At 40.3% G+C, this 17,032-nt stretch overlaps 1 protein-coding gene across 1 annotated transcript in view; it reads right to left on the bottom strand.

The window, feature by feature from the left end:
- map3k15 (mitogen-activated protein kinase kinase kinase 15) overlaps positions 1-17,032 on the bottom strand; it is a 127,550-nt gene that overhangs the window by 88,545 nt on the left and 21,973 nt on the right. The window contains exon 2 of the mRNA XM_048602720.1: positions 4,729-4,868. Within this exon, the coding sequence (XP_048458677.1) occupies positions 4,729-4,868 (140 nt within the window). The remainder of the gene's footprint in view (positions 1-4,728; positions 4,869-17,032) is intronic.

Below are 17,032 nucleotides of genomic sequence, written 5' to 3'. Positions count from 1 at the left end.
GCCAGACCTGCTGAGCTTTTCCAGCAACTTTGTTCTTGTCACTACAGAGAACTCCCTTGCTCATCTTCGGGATAGTTTTGTGGTATCTTTTATAGCCACCTTTACACGCAGACAAAACCTCTGATTAATGTTTCCTCTGAAAGAAGGCAGTTCCAACTCTGCAGCATTCTCTCCAACCTACATTAAAGAGTCAGTTTCTCATGCTCAAAACCTAAAGTTGGTCCTAAACTGCAGTTTTCTCACTCAGAGCCTTATATTCTACCAATTGAGCCACAGTTGAGACATACTGTGGCTGACAAAGGAAATCAGGGACAGCATTAAAGCGAAAGAGAAAGCATTTAATGTGGCAAAGGCAGTGGAAGCCAGAGGATTGAGAAGATGAACAGAGGACAACAAAAAAGTAAGAAGGATGGAGAAGATTAAATGAGGGTAAGCTAGCCAATAATAGAAAAAAATTGCAAAAGTTTCTTTCGATATATAAAGGGCAAGAGAGAGGCAAAAGTTGGACATTGGGCTGCTGGAAAATGACACTGGAGAAGTAGCAATGGGGGACAAAAAAAAAATGGTGGAGTAACTGAATAAGTACTTTGCGCCAGTCTTCACAGTGGAAGACATGAGCAATATCCCCAAAATTCAAATGAATCAGGGGACAGAGGTAAATATGGTGGCCATCACCAAGGAGAAGGTGCTGGAAAAACTGAAAGGTCTGAAGATGGATAAATCACCTGGACCAGATGGGCTACACACCTGAGTCCTGAAGGAGATAGCTGAATAGATACTGGAGGCGTTAGTAGTGATCTTTCAGGAATCACTGAAGTCAGAGAGTGTCTCAGAGGACTGGAAAATCACTAATGTAACACCCCCAACCCCCACCATTTAAGAAAGGAGTAAGGCAAAAGTCAGGAAATTACAGGCTGATTAGCCTAATCTCAGTCATACGTAAGATGTTAGAGTCCATTGTGAAGGATGAGATTTCTGAATACTTGGAAGTGTATGGTAAAACAGGGCAAAGTCAGCATGGTTTCATTAAGGGGAGGTCATGCCTGACAAATCTGGTAGAATTCTTTGAGGAGGTAATGAGCAGATTAGACCAAGGAGATCCAATGGATGTTATCGACCTGGACTTCAAGAATGCCTTTAATAAGGTACTGCACAGGAGGCTGCTGAGTAAGATAAGGGCCCATGGTGTTACAGGCAAGGTAATAGTATGGATAGACAATTGGCTCACTGGCAGAAAGCAGAGAGTGGGGATAAAAGGGTCCTTTTCAGGATGGCAGCTGGTGACTAGTGGCGTTCCACAAGGGTCAGTCTTGGGACCACAACTTTTCACTTTGTACATTAATGATCTAGATGAAGGTAGTGAGGCATTCTAGCTAAGTATTGAGGAGACAGTGAAGCTGAAGAAAGATGTAGACAGGTTAGTAAAGTAGGTAAAGAAGTGGCAGATGGAATACCACGTGGAAAAGTGTGAGGTCATGCACTTTGGTAGGAAGAATAGAGGCACAGACCTTTTTCTAAATGGGGAGAAAATTTGGAAATCTGAAGTGCAAAGGGACTTGGGAGTCCTAGTCCAGATTTCTCTTAAGGCAAACTTGCAGGTTGAGTCAGTAGTTAGGAAGGCAAATACAATGTTGGCATTTATCATGAGAGGACTAGAGTATAAAAGCAGGGATTTACTTCTGAGGCCATATAAAGCTCTGGTCAGACCACACTTAGCGTACTGAGAGTAATTTTGGGCACCATACCTTAGGAAGGATGTACTGGCCCCGGTGTGGATCCAAAGGAGGTTCATGAGAATGATCCTAGGAATGAAAGGCTTAACATATGAGAAACGTTTGAGGACCCTGGGTCTATACTCGATGGAGTTTAGAAGGATGAGGGGGGATCTAATTGAAACCTACAGAATACTGAACAGCCTGGACAGAGTGGATGTTGGGAAGATGCTTCCATTGGCAGAACAGACTAGGACCTGAGGGCATAGCCTTAGAGTAAAGGGAAGACCATGTACAACGGAGATGAGGAGAAACTTCTTCAGCGAGTGTGTGGTGAATCTATGGTATTCATTGCCACAGAAGGCTGTGGAGGCCAGGTCATTGAGTACATTCAACAAAGAGATAGATAGGTTCTTGCTTGTCAAAGGGATTAAAAGTTACAGGGAGAAAGCAGGGGAATGGAGCTGACAAACTTATCAGCCATGATTGAATAGCAGGGCAGATTCAATGGGCTGAATGGCCTAATTTCTGCAACTATGTCTTATGGGCTACTGAGTCATGGTTAACACCTGACTAAGATCCTCGACAGATTTACGTACAACTATCTTACATCCTGATTATCACTATTTAGACAAGATCAGATTTGACTGCAAACTATCTTTTCAAGCACATTCTTTATACTGGTTACTATTTCCCACCATCTACACGTTATCTTTGTGTGGTCACTGCGTTTGTGTTTTGGAAACTGTAAAACAACTTTATATTTACTGGTGTGTGTATCTCTCTCTCTCTCACGCTAAGTGCCAGAAGCTGATGATCATACATTCCTTGCCAGCACTTATCTTCTCTCCTCTCCCTTACCATTCCAGTGTCATGATAAGTAATGGCGTGTCACATGAAGACAGATAGCAATTCTTCCAGCACATACCTCAAGCAGTCAATCTTTAACATCCTCTCAGGTGCAAACAAGGGAAAGGACATTTGATGCAACATAAAAAAATGTCATTGCAGCTGTCAGAAAGCAACTGAGAGGCTTTCTTGGCCATTTCAGAAGATATTTTAGAGACACAGGTGGGAATGGAGGCACACTGAAAACAGGCACTTTTACAAATGGTGGGTTTATTGCCCCAAAAGAAGGTTGTGAACCAGTTGAGCAATTTTAGCAATCCGGTTAAAATTGTCAGGTAAGCTATCAATACAGTGAAGAGACATCACGTAACAATAGTATTAAAGTAATTTTGCTGTTAAAGGTAAAAGACATGGAGACTGTGAAATTCGATTTCAAAGGGAGTACAAAATGTAGTTATGGATTCGCTACCAGATGTAACCATTTCCCAAATGTTCTTACTTTTGATAATTGGACAAGGTGCATAACACCCCTGCTAGGACCCAGAGACGTATGGCAACTCAAAAGGATAGCAGAAAATTCAAAAACTAATCGAACGTGCATCTCCAATCAGACATTTTTCTTTGAGGTGACAAAAAAAATTAATTCATTGTTGGATTCTTTGCAATTCTATATCGTTGTCTATGTTTGGAGATCATGATTTGCACTTTGATTTATTATCTTCTTGAAAGCATAGCACTGATGGTAATTGTAACCCAAATACAAAAAGTACTGATTTGGATTTTTAACCAACTTTTGATCAAGTACATGTTACAATCTTGTGAAGAAGTGGAAGTGTGTGTAAGTAGATAATCAAACCTTAGATTTTAACGGTGAATCCTGGCTCTGTCTAACTACTCTTTCTTTTCAAAGACAACACCTGTTCCTGTCCCAGTTGTATCCTGGCCCAGAATTAAAGAAGTCTTAACAAATTCCATGGTCCGCGTGATTGTCCAGATGGATATTGGTGATCTGAGGGAATCAGGGAAGATCTTTGAAGAGTATATTTACCTTTCAGGCTGTTTGTTTATTATGGTTCTCCTAGGTGATCACATGACTGCGAATGGGTGTAGCAAAGTAGACAGAGCCAAGGGAAAGTGTTTACCTGTTGAAACTGATCATCATTGTTTAGGGCAGGCTTGTCTTGCTGATCAATTTAGTACACTTGTAAGTCTGGAAACAAGTTATTATACACTGATATGTATATATTGAAGAATCATACACATTTGAATTTAAGATTCAACCCTATTCTTCACAAAACGAGAGGGATAATGCGGATATGGTAGTTAAAGAGAAGTTTGGTACATTAGATGTGATATGCATGGGGAGAGAGGAAATATGAATGGGATTAGCATACTTGAAAGAGGATAGACCAATAAGACCACATAAAATGCATTTCATGCTGTTAAAAATAAGCCAAAAATGAAAAAAAAAGGAAGGAAATAATGACCATTATTTTCCTATCTTCACTGGATGCAAGTGTATTGCTGGAGGATTGGCAGATTGTTAATACTGCTCCTTTTGTAAAAGGAGAAGGAGAGACAGAACAAATGATTACAGCCTAGTTTGTCAAACCTCAGTAATGGACAGACTATCGGAATGAATTCTGAAAGACAGGATAAACCGTCACTGAGAAAGAAAGGGGTAATCAAGGATAGTCAGCATGGGAAGATTATGTCTGACTAATTTGAATTTTTTGAGTAAATAACAAGGAGAATTGATGAAGGTAGTGTAGCTAATGTAGTCTACACAGACATCAGCAAGTTTCTGACAAGGGCCCACTTGGCAGATTAATTATAAACCAAGCTGAGCAGTTCAGCTATCAGTATTAGATAATTATATCATTCCACATTATTTACAAGTGGTTACAATCACGGACAGTACCGTTAGCTCCAAAATCTTACACATTGGTCAAAATTATAGAACCAGGGTCTTTACAGAAGCCTGATTCCTGGTTATTGAAAGATAAAATTCATTTTGAAGATGAACTTCAAAGGAAAAAGAAAGTAACAGGGCTTTAATTTGAGATGGCTGATCAATACATACAAAAGCCAAACGTACCCGACAATGAAAATAGATCAGAAATAAATAAGTCAGAAAGTATGAAAAAAAAACATGATTGTGAGTAACCTTGAGTGATTGAGCAGTCTCCAGGTCAGTGTTGTGGTAGAGAATGACACTGTTTGTCATGCCAAAGCTTTCTCGTATACCTAGATGGTAAAACAGAGTTGGCTGCCGGAACACATCACTCATGTCCACCACAGCAATGTCTGTAAAACAAGAGCAGGGTCAAGGATTAATTAACACATACTACAGCCTGAAGTATTATCCAGTAATAGCTGGAAAAATACCCTTCAATACACCACACTTAACAATAAATAAAATACTTTTAGTAATTTATTATAAAATTACAATGCATTTTTCAATGTGTTTTGTATTTATATATGAATTCTCTGGGTTTAGGGGCTGCTGGCAAGGATGCCATTTATTATCCGTTCCTTGAGAAATTTGGCAGTTGGCCTTCTTTCCTTTGTTATATCCAAGTGACTTGAAGGGCAGGACAATTAACAACAAACAGTGCCACTGTGGGGCTGTCACAGATCAATCAGAATGAGCAATGTTGGCAGGTCTCTTTCCCTCCAAGATATTAAATAAACAGTTGACTTCTTATTGCAGTCAAGTGGCTTCATGGTCACTTTTCCTGGTCTCAGCTTTTTAGTCTCCAATTTGCTTTAAATTTGAATTTAAACACCAAACTTCTTTGCTGATACTGGAGCTCACGTTCCACTGGATTATTAGTCCAGGCCTGCGGATTAGTAGCCCAGTAGCACAATCTCTATTCTGTCAGAGCCACTGTGTTTGGTTTGCACTCTGTTGACTTTAACAAGGGCGTTGATGAGAGTACAGCATCAGCGTGACTGCTACTCAGTGTGATCTCTGTCAGAAACTTCTGACATAATTCAGGTGGGATCACAAATGATCCAGACCTTAAGAGATGTAACAAAAAGCCCCACGCAGGAGAATAACCATACGTGTGCTTGCAACTCTTCCAACTGCATTCTAATCTGGGCTAGTTCCCCAAAAACAACAGTGGAGAAAATTGAGAAAAAACAAACTTGAGACATGGAGAGAGAGCAAGAGACAGACAGACAGAGAGACTGAAAAAGATTCCAGGAGGAACAGTTAGGATAAATACTTCAGTTGGGTTGGCAATTACTCTGTCAGTCAGGACAGATCAGGAATAACACTGCATAGCGTGGTCTGATATGATAAACAGAAACTGTTCAAGCCAGTGCAATGAACACAGGGTAGGGGTTAAACCCCTGGAGGTGAAGGTAGAGCCAAAAGTAAGATTAAAGTTGCCTACTGGTCATTTGACTTAAAGTGCAGACAATGAGAAGGAACGAAGAAATTTGCAGAGGACAAAATTTTGCAAGAAAGCACAACCCAGAAATTAAAACTGAATCCTCAATTTCCTTTTCATGTACATTTATAACGTGATTGTAGAAAGACTGGGATGTTTTATGCAACGTTGTGCCAGATGTTGATCATACCATGCTACAATCAAAGTATGTGACTGTGGGCAATTTTCCCCAGTTGTTCCACACACGTGGAAACTCCTCAGAACAGTTTCAGACTAAGACTGGTACAGGCCCGGTCACAAGACAAGTTAAGGACAGCAGGCTGTTCAGCCAATTATAAGTTGTATGTCAACAATATTGTGACTGCTAGTCTAGGTTTCTGATCCTAACTTCCTCTGTGCTGTTTTCAGATTTCACTTCTCATCATTTATCATGAAGAGTTATCATTTGGATAACTCTTTCCTAGATCCAAGACGGCAGCAGAGTAGGATGCTTCAGCTGGAGCTCACCCACTCCATCTGTTCCTTTTCTTTTGTTCTCGGCCTCGAACTCCTGCCCTCTGACTTTGTGGCCTGTGCTCGGACCTTGAAGAGGCATCCTCTTGGCCTGTTGTAGTGGCCTGGGCGTGGAGGCCTGCTGGCCCAGCGTGGCAGTCTCTCAGGCCAGTGTGGAGTCCTTTAGGCCTGGAATGGCCTCAGTGTGGACTTCTAGAGCAATCTCCCGACCTCGTGAAACCGGAGGTGAAGCTTAGCATGGTCGAGAGTCAAGGCCCAGCCCGGTTGGGAAGCTAGCTGCCAGTATGGACTGTTGGATGCCTGTTATACTGAACATTGTCTTTTCTGCATTTTATAATTTGTTCCTAAAATTTGCAATCCCAGGCTATTTTTTACTTCTCTGTTTATCTAAGAACTGCAACTGAAGAAGCTGTACCCAAGGACCTTTGTACCTAAGATAGCACCGTAAGTGGCAACTTACACACTTTTCACTGTACTCACTCGAGTACATGTGACAATAAACCTAATTCTAATTCTTTCCAATGTAGTATTCGCCCTTAATTGTAACATTTCTGAGAGACAGGGGTATCAGAATTTCTGACAATTTTGTTTTGAAGAATGTGTAAAGATCATTAACAAAGCTGCCTAAAGATTCTCTTGGAAGCTGTAATCTTTCGTTAAATCTTGATCCCTTTTGTTTTCTAATTGCTACTTGATGTAAAGTAATTGTCGAATGCTCTCACACGAAGGTGCACAGTGGTCCAAATACACACAGGTAACTGCCTCTTCTTATAGTTTGTCTTGTTTTAAAACGCCAGTTGCAATCATGCTTACAGAATGGAGAAATGTGCTCACTTGTTCTTCTGAAGCAATTTTATATTATCTCTTCTATACGTCCAATTCAATATCATGTTTGAAGGATGGGATTTTAAATGTGCTTTGTAATACGTTTCTCCATTGCTGCTTTATTTAAGTGCTGTTGTTTCTGCTATTTAATGAAATATGTAAAAGTTGTTGCAGGAAATGTTCTTAATTCTTTGTACACGTAACAGATTTCACTGATTAGGATTTCGATATTTTTTGTAATCAGGTTAATTGCGTTAGATATTTCAGTCATCTTTGGTGAATCATAAATTTAACCACATATTGCAACTTCTTTTAATTACTGGACAACGAAGATAATTTGCTAATGAAGCTATATCCTGAAGTGTCTTTATGAAGATTTTCAAATTTTCTCTAGTATTACTTTTCAGGAATTTTCCTTAATTTCTTTCCAAGTCACAAACTTCTGATTGTTTCAGAACTATCTGAATTTTCCTATAAAATCATCTTTAAACACTTAAATATCACTGCAATGCTTTAAAATGGAGAAAATCTACATTTTATGTTTTTGCACAAAATGGAAAGCCTGACTTTTTGTAATATTTTCCCTTTCCTTGTGATTTCTGCACCAATTTTAGCACTGCACAGAATTTGCACTCTTCTAACTTCCTCTGAGCATTTTGTGCTATTTTAGGTAGAAGGAACACAGGTACATTGGTGTTGATGTTAAAGATGCCAACAACCAGATGACCTCAATACACTGATCCTCAGGAGGAACTTGGGACCACACTATTGATAATGACCGAAGAAAGAACAAAAGTCCTCAAATAATGTGTCTGGAAGGAACAGATCCTCAACAACCTCAACACCCAACGTTTATCCTGGTAATTTTTTTGGGTGGTGTAGGTGTAAACATATAAATAATGTAAATAGTAACTAGGGGATAATGGCTTGTGGGGAGATGCATTGTTTTCAGTCCTCATCGGTCTCAAATTCCCTGAAGTTGCCAGTGAAATTCATACGGTCGACACAAATTAATTTAAAAATTAAAAGTGAAAACTCCATGCTGGTGATGGTGCTATTAACCAACAAGCAGAAGAGTGTAGCAATTTACCAACAGTTTTGTTTATATCTTTAGTGAAAACCAAATATTATGAAGTTAGAGAATGGTGGATTTTATATGCAGCTGGATGCTGTTCCTGGAACAATTGGGAAAATTCCTATTTGCAGCTGCAAGACAACTCATAGATTTATATATCACCTTCATCTACTGGGCCTTCGACTAACAATGTTTCCCAGAACTCCTGTGTGGCTATCCTCCCAGCTTGTGCACTGTCTTAAACAATTCCACTGTTACTTCAACATTTCAGACTTGATGTCAATCATGTGTATCTGTTGTGAAACTAGAGATAAATATGCAGTTTGGTTTTGGGCCATCAGCCCAGTCATTAATATATTAACACATGCTGTGTAGTTCCACTATATCAAGTTCAAGAAGAAGAATAACTTTCATCCATTTAAGCCACTTGTCCCCAATATTTCCCTGCTGCATTTTGAACAAACCACCGTATCAACTGTGGAAAAGAAATGTCTAGTTCCTTTTTTTTGGAACCTATAATAATTTTTGGTCAGTTATGTGTGCCACCAGTCTGTTTCTCTTACACCATCTGCAGCTGCTTACAGTATATCATGCAAAGGCAATTAAGGTCACTGCCCAGAACCAAAGTACGGGGCCCCAATCCAACAATATGCTGCTCAAGAGTTGCATTCTAAGCTCAGTCGAGCTTTAAGATCGATCCAAATGAGACAGCCACCCATAATATTTCTACAATGTCTGTGAAGAGTTTGATAGAGGAAGAGGAAGTCACCATTCTAATATTATTTTTGAATCAGACAATCTTGTCATCCACCTCTTATACTGAAACCCCTATAACGCTACCCCATCCTCTGTCTGTTACTTCCTAAAACCAACACCGCCCTCTCATAAACAATGCTGCTGTTTCTATTGCGACTTGTTTGTCAATGTCCTCATTCTTGAACTGGGTTTAAGGTTTACAATGGTAGAGAAAAACCACTAGTGAGTTAATGAAAAGGCTGTTGTCTTTAACAAGATGTAGTCCAGTGCATGATAGCAATCAGGTACAAGTTACATCAGTAAGTTAGACATTGTTACTAAGAGTTCTGGTCACCCAGTTATAAGAAGGATATTAAGCTGGGGAGGGTTCAGAAGAGATTTACCACGATGTTGCTGGGTATGGAAGGTTTGAGTTATAAGGAGAGGCTGGATAGGCTGGAACATTTTTCACTGGAGTGTAGGAGGTTGAGAGGTGACCTTAAAGAGGTTTATAAAATGATGAGAGGTATAGATAGAGTTGATGGTAGTTGTCTTTTCCCTAAAATGGGGAATTTCAAGATTAAGGAGTGCATTTTTAAGGTGAGAGGAGAAAAATTTAAAAATGACGAGGCAATTTTTTTTTAAAATGGAGAGTGGTTTGTGTGTATTATGAACCTGAGGAAGTGGTGGATGGGGGTGCATGATATACTGTAATAGACATTTGGATGGATACATGAATAGGAAAGGTTTGGAGGGGTATGGGGCAGGAGGAGACAGGTGGGACTGCTTCAGTTTGGAATTATGCTTGGCTTGGGACTGGTTGGACTGTGCTATGACTGAGAGACATGTGGATATAGAGTCTTGTAGAGTGAAGACCTAAGATATTCAGCTATTCTTCAACAATATACAGAGTAAACCTTAATACAGTCTTCAACACTCATCCTTCCAGGCTCATTCCCTCATACAAGAAATGACACTCCTCCCACACCAGGGAACTGCATTTTACCTTGTTATGCTAAAAATTATAGATGAACTATGGATATAAATACCAAAATTATGTTTTATTTAAGCTACTGTTATGATCCCAGCTGAAGATCATAGAGGATGCAATGAGTTCCAAATGTCAGGACTTTGCTCTTTCACCTTACTGACAAATCCTTTGGCTTCCCCAACATGGAGGCTGCTCGATCAGTGCAGCGGCTCCAACACATGCTCCAATTAAGTTTGCTTTCACTTAAGTAGGTATCTGAAATATTTCTTCATCAGTCCCATGATTCAGTAGCTCCTTACAAAAGAAACAATTCTCCTGAATCCCCTCAGTAGAGCAAATGTTTGCCAATACCTGGCAGTGTCCACTTCGATCAGTGGGTTTGTCAATCTGCAGAGCAAACTTCCCACCAGTAGCTAACTTGTCTTGCAGCTCTTACTCGATATTAGGTGATATGTCATCAATCTGCTGTTTAACTGTATTATTAGAGTGGAATTTTTTTCAATTTCTTTTGCAGCATCAGCTCCTGTTGTCACACCTACACTGTTTTTTTCCATGCAGGTAAGATTCAGGTTTGAGCTATGGTATGGAACTTCTTAGATTTTGCTAGAAACCCCATCTCCAGGTAACTAGCCTCCTTACCCGATACCCACACACACTGTATCAGATGTTGGGTCTGCTTGATGCTTTGTTCTCTCAAGCGATCAAAATACGGAATGCGTTTGTTTGCAAGAGATGGGTGTCTTGTCCGTAAATGGTGTCTTAATTTACTTGGTGCCATCGCAATGTTTGCCACCTTTTCTCTGCAGAGGATACATTCAGGTAAAAGGTAAGCAGCACCACCCATCCTTAAAATCCAAAGGCCAGATACCTCTCATTATCCTGTCTCTTGCTTTTTATCCTTTGGATTTAGACCTTTCATCGACTGAATTAGCAGATGTATCGCCTCTTTTTGCAAGGAACGTATCCACTTCTTCTAAGAATCAAAGACTTAGGAAAAGTGGAATGGGCAAAAAAAAAGGAAATTCCAAAAATATTCACATTACATTTCCATGTTAGCATGGATTTTGTCCAGGCAGGCAGGCCATTTCAATGGCTCGCACTTTTACTGCGCAGGCCCAGTTGCTCAGTTGAAATTCTGCACGTTTGCAGATGAGAAATCTTGGCGCTTATGTGGAATCAAAACGCAGCACTGCTCCTGAGAATCTCACAGCACTATGCACCTTACCAAGGCACACCACATGAAAATTTCTGGAACAATAAGCATTTTATAAAAGTTTTCAAGTTTTAACCAGTTGTGTTATATGTCCACGGGTCATGAATATTTCCCTGCAGTTGGAATCTATTTACTCGTAATAAATAGCAATCTTGCTAAGTATAGAAACCTGCTTTGTGCTTTCTTTCAACTTGAGTTTAAAAGAAAGGTAAATTGGGGAATTCTGTGATAGCTTCAGGAATAGTGGGGTTCAATTTCTACTGTGCCACCCCAATGAGATATAACACCAGTAGGTGGCCTTGTGTGAAAGTCAAATGGGAGCAGTCCTTATTCAGGAGAAAGGGGACTGCAGTCAAGGGATTTGTTCTGCTTCCAGTCCAGGGTGTTGACTATGGTCAGTCAGGCACTAGATCACACCAGAATGAGGATCCATGTCCTTCCAGTCTGGGAATTGGGCCATGGGCAGTCCCGCAGGTCAAGTGCAAACAGTCCTGAGATTACAGGTAGGTCGCTTGGGATGCTACTGAGATATCAGGCCAAGGGATATAGAATCATAGAAGTCCATCAAGTCCACATCAACCCTCTGAAGAGCACTGCACCAGGCCCACCCCACTACCCTATCCCTGTAACCCTGCATTTCCCACGGCTTATCCACCTAGCCTGCACATCCCTGGACACTATGGGAAATTTAGCACGGTCAATCCACCGAACCTGCACATCTTGCAGTAGGACTAGTTTTAAAATTAGGAGCATTAAAAACTCTAATTTGCCATAGATACCATCTTGGGGTCCAATTTCTCACTTTGAATTAGCCTGAGCACCTTATTGTGGAGGAGATCTCTCATATTTCCCTAAACCTGTTTTTACAAAAGTATGATGCAGGACTGTTAATAATACTACCCCTTGTGATTCAAGTCTGATAGTCCCCTGTCCTCCACACGTACTTCTTCAATCTCTTCAAATGTGATGTCATTTTGTTCCGCAGTGAGTGAACTTACAGAGCAACAGTTCCAACAAATTTAATAGGATATGTTTGCATAGTTGTATAAAATAAGGTGAAGCTTCTTGCATTGTACCTTGCTTAAACACACTACCTTCTCACTGTTCCTCGAGGATTCCTGACTCTCTGAGCTTGCCTAGAGCTAGAACGATCTCCTTGCACCTATTCAATGTAATCACTGTGAGTCATTAACCTTTCACAATTAAAGGCAATTATGAGCAAACAGAATGCTGTTTCAGTTGATTCAACTATATGTATTACGCCAATTACAGATATTTAGAAATGATCAAAAATATCTTTCATTTTGGAAGCTTACATGATGGTTGTAAAATCCTTATGCTTCATTCTCAATGTTGTGATACAGGAATGGTTCAAAATTCCCTATCAGATTTTGGATCAACAACGCTATCAAAGCTTTAGAACAGGCTGTAACCTTTACTTCTGAAGTTTGCTGGCAAGTTGCCTGCTTTCTCCTTTGCTTCCTTTTTCCTCTGGGACGTGAACTATATACACATCTTGACATTCCTACCTCTTCTATAAACTTCTCTGTCCCTATTACCACTTGCTTTGGCCTTACACTGTGAACCCTTTGGGTCAAGTTCTCATGCCCGCTGCCTGATCAGAGATCTTCCCTTTTACTCTTTTTCACCATCTCCCAACATTCAATTGCTAAAACAAACATTTTGCATTTCTCACTTTTCCCATCTTGACAAAAGATCACAAACCTGACTGGAAGCAAACAAACTCCTTGACTGACTGTGGGGTATCCTCTGTTTGACTGTAGCCCCCTTTCTCCTGAATAAGGACAGCTCCCATTTAACTTTCACACAAGGTCACTTACTGGCGTTTACTGCTCATTGGGGCAGCACAGTAGAAATCAGATGCTGCCAAATCTTCTGAGCATTTCCAGCACTTCTATTTTCATTTTATTGTATCATACATCTGTCAATACATTATGAAATCAGGATCCATCAAAAAGAAAAAAAGCTTCCGATAACCATATTTTCTTAATCAAACAGCAGTTTTTAATCGTGCCCAAATGTTGGATTGATAACTTCCAAATAACTTCCATAATTTCAGCAAATTATGCTGTGACTCAATGTGATTTATATGTATTTTAATATCATTTATTTTAATTTTGGGCTTTGAACTAGTGACATGTGGGATTTGGTCTCTGTATATGTAGAAGTGTTTAATGATGAACTTAAGACTTTCTGAAACTATTGCTTGTTAAGACGTGTAAGAGGTATAATAGGAGGCTAATAGAAGTTGTCTACATTGGGAAAGTTTTTAGAACCATCAAAATAAACAGTGCTGTACATCAGGCTTTAGTTGAAAGGAGCCAGAAGGATATTTTTGACTACAGGGAAACACACATAGCTTGAAGAAAGATTTTTGATTTCAGTTTGCAGATGCTGTAGATGAAACTATACACATAAAACAGCTTATCCTAAAGAAACCTTAGAACTGTTAAGAAATAGGTCTCCTCAGCCTAAGGAGGTCAGATCAAAAGTTCCAGTGTTTGGTTAAAACCCTGAAGGAGTTATCTGAAACTGAGAAGATCTAAGCTCAGTTGTCCAAAAATGTTTTGAAGATAGTTTCAGATTCTTGAGCCCAAGAACTGAAGCACCAGTTACATGATAGAAAACAGAATTCTCTCTGATGTGAATATTAGAAAAGGGTTTAATGGGATTGTATTTTACTGTGCATTTCAAACTCTAAACTTATGTTATATTTAAATAGTTTGGGTTATTCTGTTTTATCTTCATTTACATAATAAACTTCTATTTTATTTATAAAACCAATTCTGCAGCAGTGTGCATTTGTTGTTTCACCAAAACAAAAATAGGAAGGCAGGATTTTTATGTGAATGGCAACAAATTGGGAAAGGGGAGATGCAATGAGATCTCTGAGCCCTTGTAGATCAGTCACTGAAAGTAAGCATGCAGGTGCTACAGGCGGTGACGAAGGCAAATAACGTATTAGCCTTCATAACAAGAGGATTCAAGTCCAGGAGCAGGAATGTCTTTCTGCAATTGTACAAGGCCCGGGCAACCAGACCTGGAGTAGTGTGCGCAGTTTTGGTTTCCTTATCTGATGAAGAATGTTCTGGCTATGGAGGGAATGCAATAAAAGGAATACCAGACTGATTCCCAGGATAGCAGGACTGATGTATGTAGAGAGATATCAGTTAGGACTATATTCACTGGAGTTCAGAAGAATAGGAAAATCTCAGAGAAACCTATAAAATTCAAACAGGATTGTAATAGGTGAACACAGGAAGGAAATTTCAGATGACCAGGAAGTCCAGAACCGGGGGTCACAATCTAAGGAGATGGGATAGGCCATTTAGGACTGAAGTGATGAATAATTTCCTCAACCTGACAGTGGTGAGCCTCTGGAATTCACTGCCACAGAAGTGGATGAGGCCAAAACATTGAATATTTTCAAAGAGTTAGACATGTTCTTAGGGCTAAAGGGGTCAAAGAGTATGGGGAGAAAGCAGGATCAGCCTACTGAGCTGGATGATCATACTGAGTGGCAGGGCAGACTCAAAAAGGCCAAATGACTTACTCCTATGCCTATTTAATATGTTTCTACGAAAGGCCACCTCATTAAAACAAACAAAATCTATCAAGCCAGATTTCAGTCTGGTTTCTGACTTGTCCTGTAATAACTTTAGCTGGTATGATAACAATTTTAATGCTATTTATCTACAAAACATAGGGAGTACAATGAAACAAACATTATGACGGCCTGTAAACCACAATATTAATTAACATTTTTAGTGAAAGATATAAATGTTGCCTTTCACTAACCTTTGTTCAGCACTGATAATCTCTTGGAAATGTTCATGTGCTCTGATCTTAAGCAATGTATTTAAAGTGAAGCTACAGCTTCCTGCTAATTAGTCTCTGGGTATTCATTAGTCCATTATAGAGGAAAGGTCAGGAGTGAATTCAATGGATTCTGCCACATGGATCAGGTTACCACTTGTGCCATTTTTATAACACATCAGCTACTCTACATGGAAAATTATTAATAGGGCAGTACGTAAAGACAGTCTCATCTTGTTTTGCAGTACAATTAATCCTTGTGTCAATGAGCACAGTTTCTGAGCCAAATACGACACCCCAATACATAGCAGCCATCATCATGTACTCACTCTGCATGTGTGGGCTAAAACTGATTATTAATTTTGGTGGACTATTTCTGAAATGAGACCTCGTTTTTGGACTGCCAGGTTTACATAGGCTGTCATGTGTTTTTTTTTTAAACATGTACTTTGCACTTGGGATAAAACAATATGGAGACACAATATAATCCAAATTGTATTATTTTGAGGTAGGGTTAGTGGTTTTGAGGCATTAAAGCAGTGCTGGGCTGCCAACATGCATTGCATTTCTCTAACTGCCCTTCAGAAAGTAGTGGTGAGCCTTCTCAACCACAGTGATCCATGTGATGTAAGGGCACCCAAAATGCTGTTACGGAGGTGGTCAACCCAGTGATAATAAAAGAACAGCGATATATTTCCTAACCGGGATTGTGAGTGGCTTAGAGAACGACTTGCAAGTGGAAGTGTTCCAATGTTCCCACTGTTTGTGTACTTCTAGGTGGGAAAGTTGCTGCATTCTTAACAATCCTTATAAAGTGGAAGGGGTAGCTGGTAGCGCAGTTAAGAAATTGTTCTTGACTTAGTAACTTAGGGCAACAAACACAAAGTCAAGCTGATTACACTAAATATTTGCAAATATATGTTTAGTTCAGCTAGAGGATTGTGTTCAGTTCTGGGCACCACACTTTAACAAGGATGCTGAGGCTCTGGAAAGGTTACAGAGAAGGTTTTTCGGAAATGGGATGGGGGTGTATTTGTTCGATATGTGGATAAATTGGGATTATTTGCCGAGGTGCAGAAAAAGGTTAAAGAGAAACCAAATAGAGATATTCAAGTTATGAGGGGCTTTGACAGAGCAAGTTGGGAAAGACTTTGGCACTGGGTCAATAACCATAAGTTATTGACCTAATCTAACTAGGAAAAGAAATAAAGGGGCAAATGAGCAGGAATTTCTTCACACAGAGATTATTAAGATTTGAAAGATGTGGCTAAAAATATGGAGGATCAGGTTCCATGGAGGCCCCAAAAAAGCAATTTGTATTTTATTTGGCATCAAATGGGGTTGTCAATTGCTGGCATTGTGGGAGAACAGGCAGGACCAGGATTGCCAAACAGAATATTGTGGTCATCTGTCTATAGGAAAGATGTTGCATTGGAAGTATACCAGAGGCAAGGATGGACAATATGGTTCACACAAAGGTAGAGCCGTGGGCATGAGCAGGGACAAGGGGAGAGGGCGGGGCGAGACAGACAGACAGACAGGCAGGCAGGCAGACATCGGGGGGGGGGGGGGGGGAGCGGTGGTGGTGTACAGAGAGTCAGGGTCAGAGAGAGACAGACAGGGACACACACACAGGCAGACTGGGACAGAGACACAAAGAGAGAGACAAACAGACACGGGGAGGGGGGCATTGGAGAAGATAGAGAGGGTGGGAGAGGGCGAGGGGGACACAGGGAGAGGGGCAGAGACCATGTGTGAGTCAGAGAGGGAGAGGCAGAGAGAGACGGGGAGACAGAAAGAGAGAGAGGGACAGAGAGAGAGGGACAGAGAGCGCGAGAGGGACAGAGAGCGCGAGAGGGACAGAGAGAGAGGGACAGAGAG

This window comes from Rhincodon typus, chromosome 11, assembly GCF_021869965.1.
Source record: "Rhincodon typus isolate 14 chromosome 11, sRhiTyp1.1, whole genome shotgun sequence".
In the NCBI taxonomy this organism is placed as follows: domain Eukaryota; kingdom Metazoa; phylum Chordata; class Chondrichthyes; order Orectolobiformes; family Rhincodontidae; genus Rhincodon; species Rhincodon typus.
Note: the sequence above shows the minus strand (reverse complement) of the source record. Positions and strands in the feature narration are given on the sequence as shown.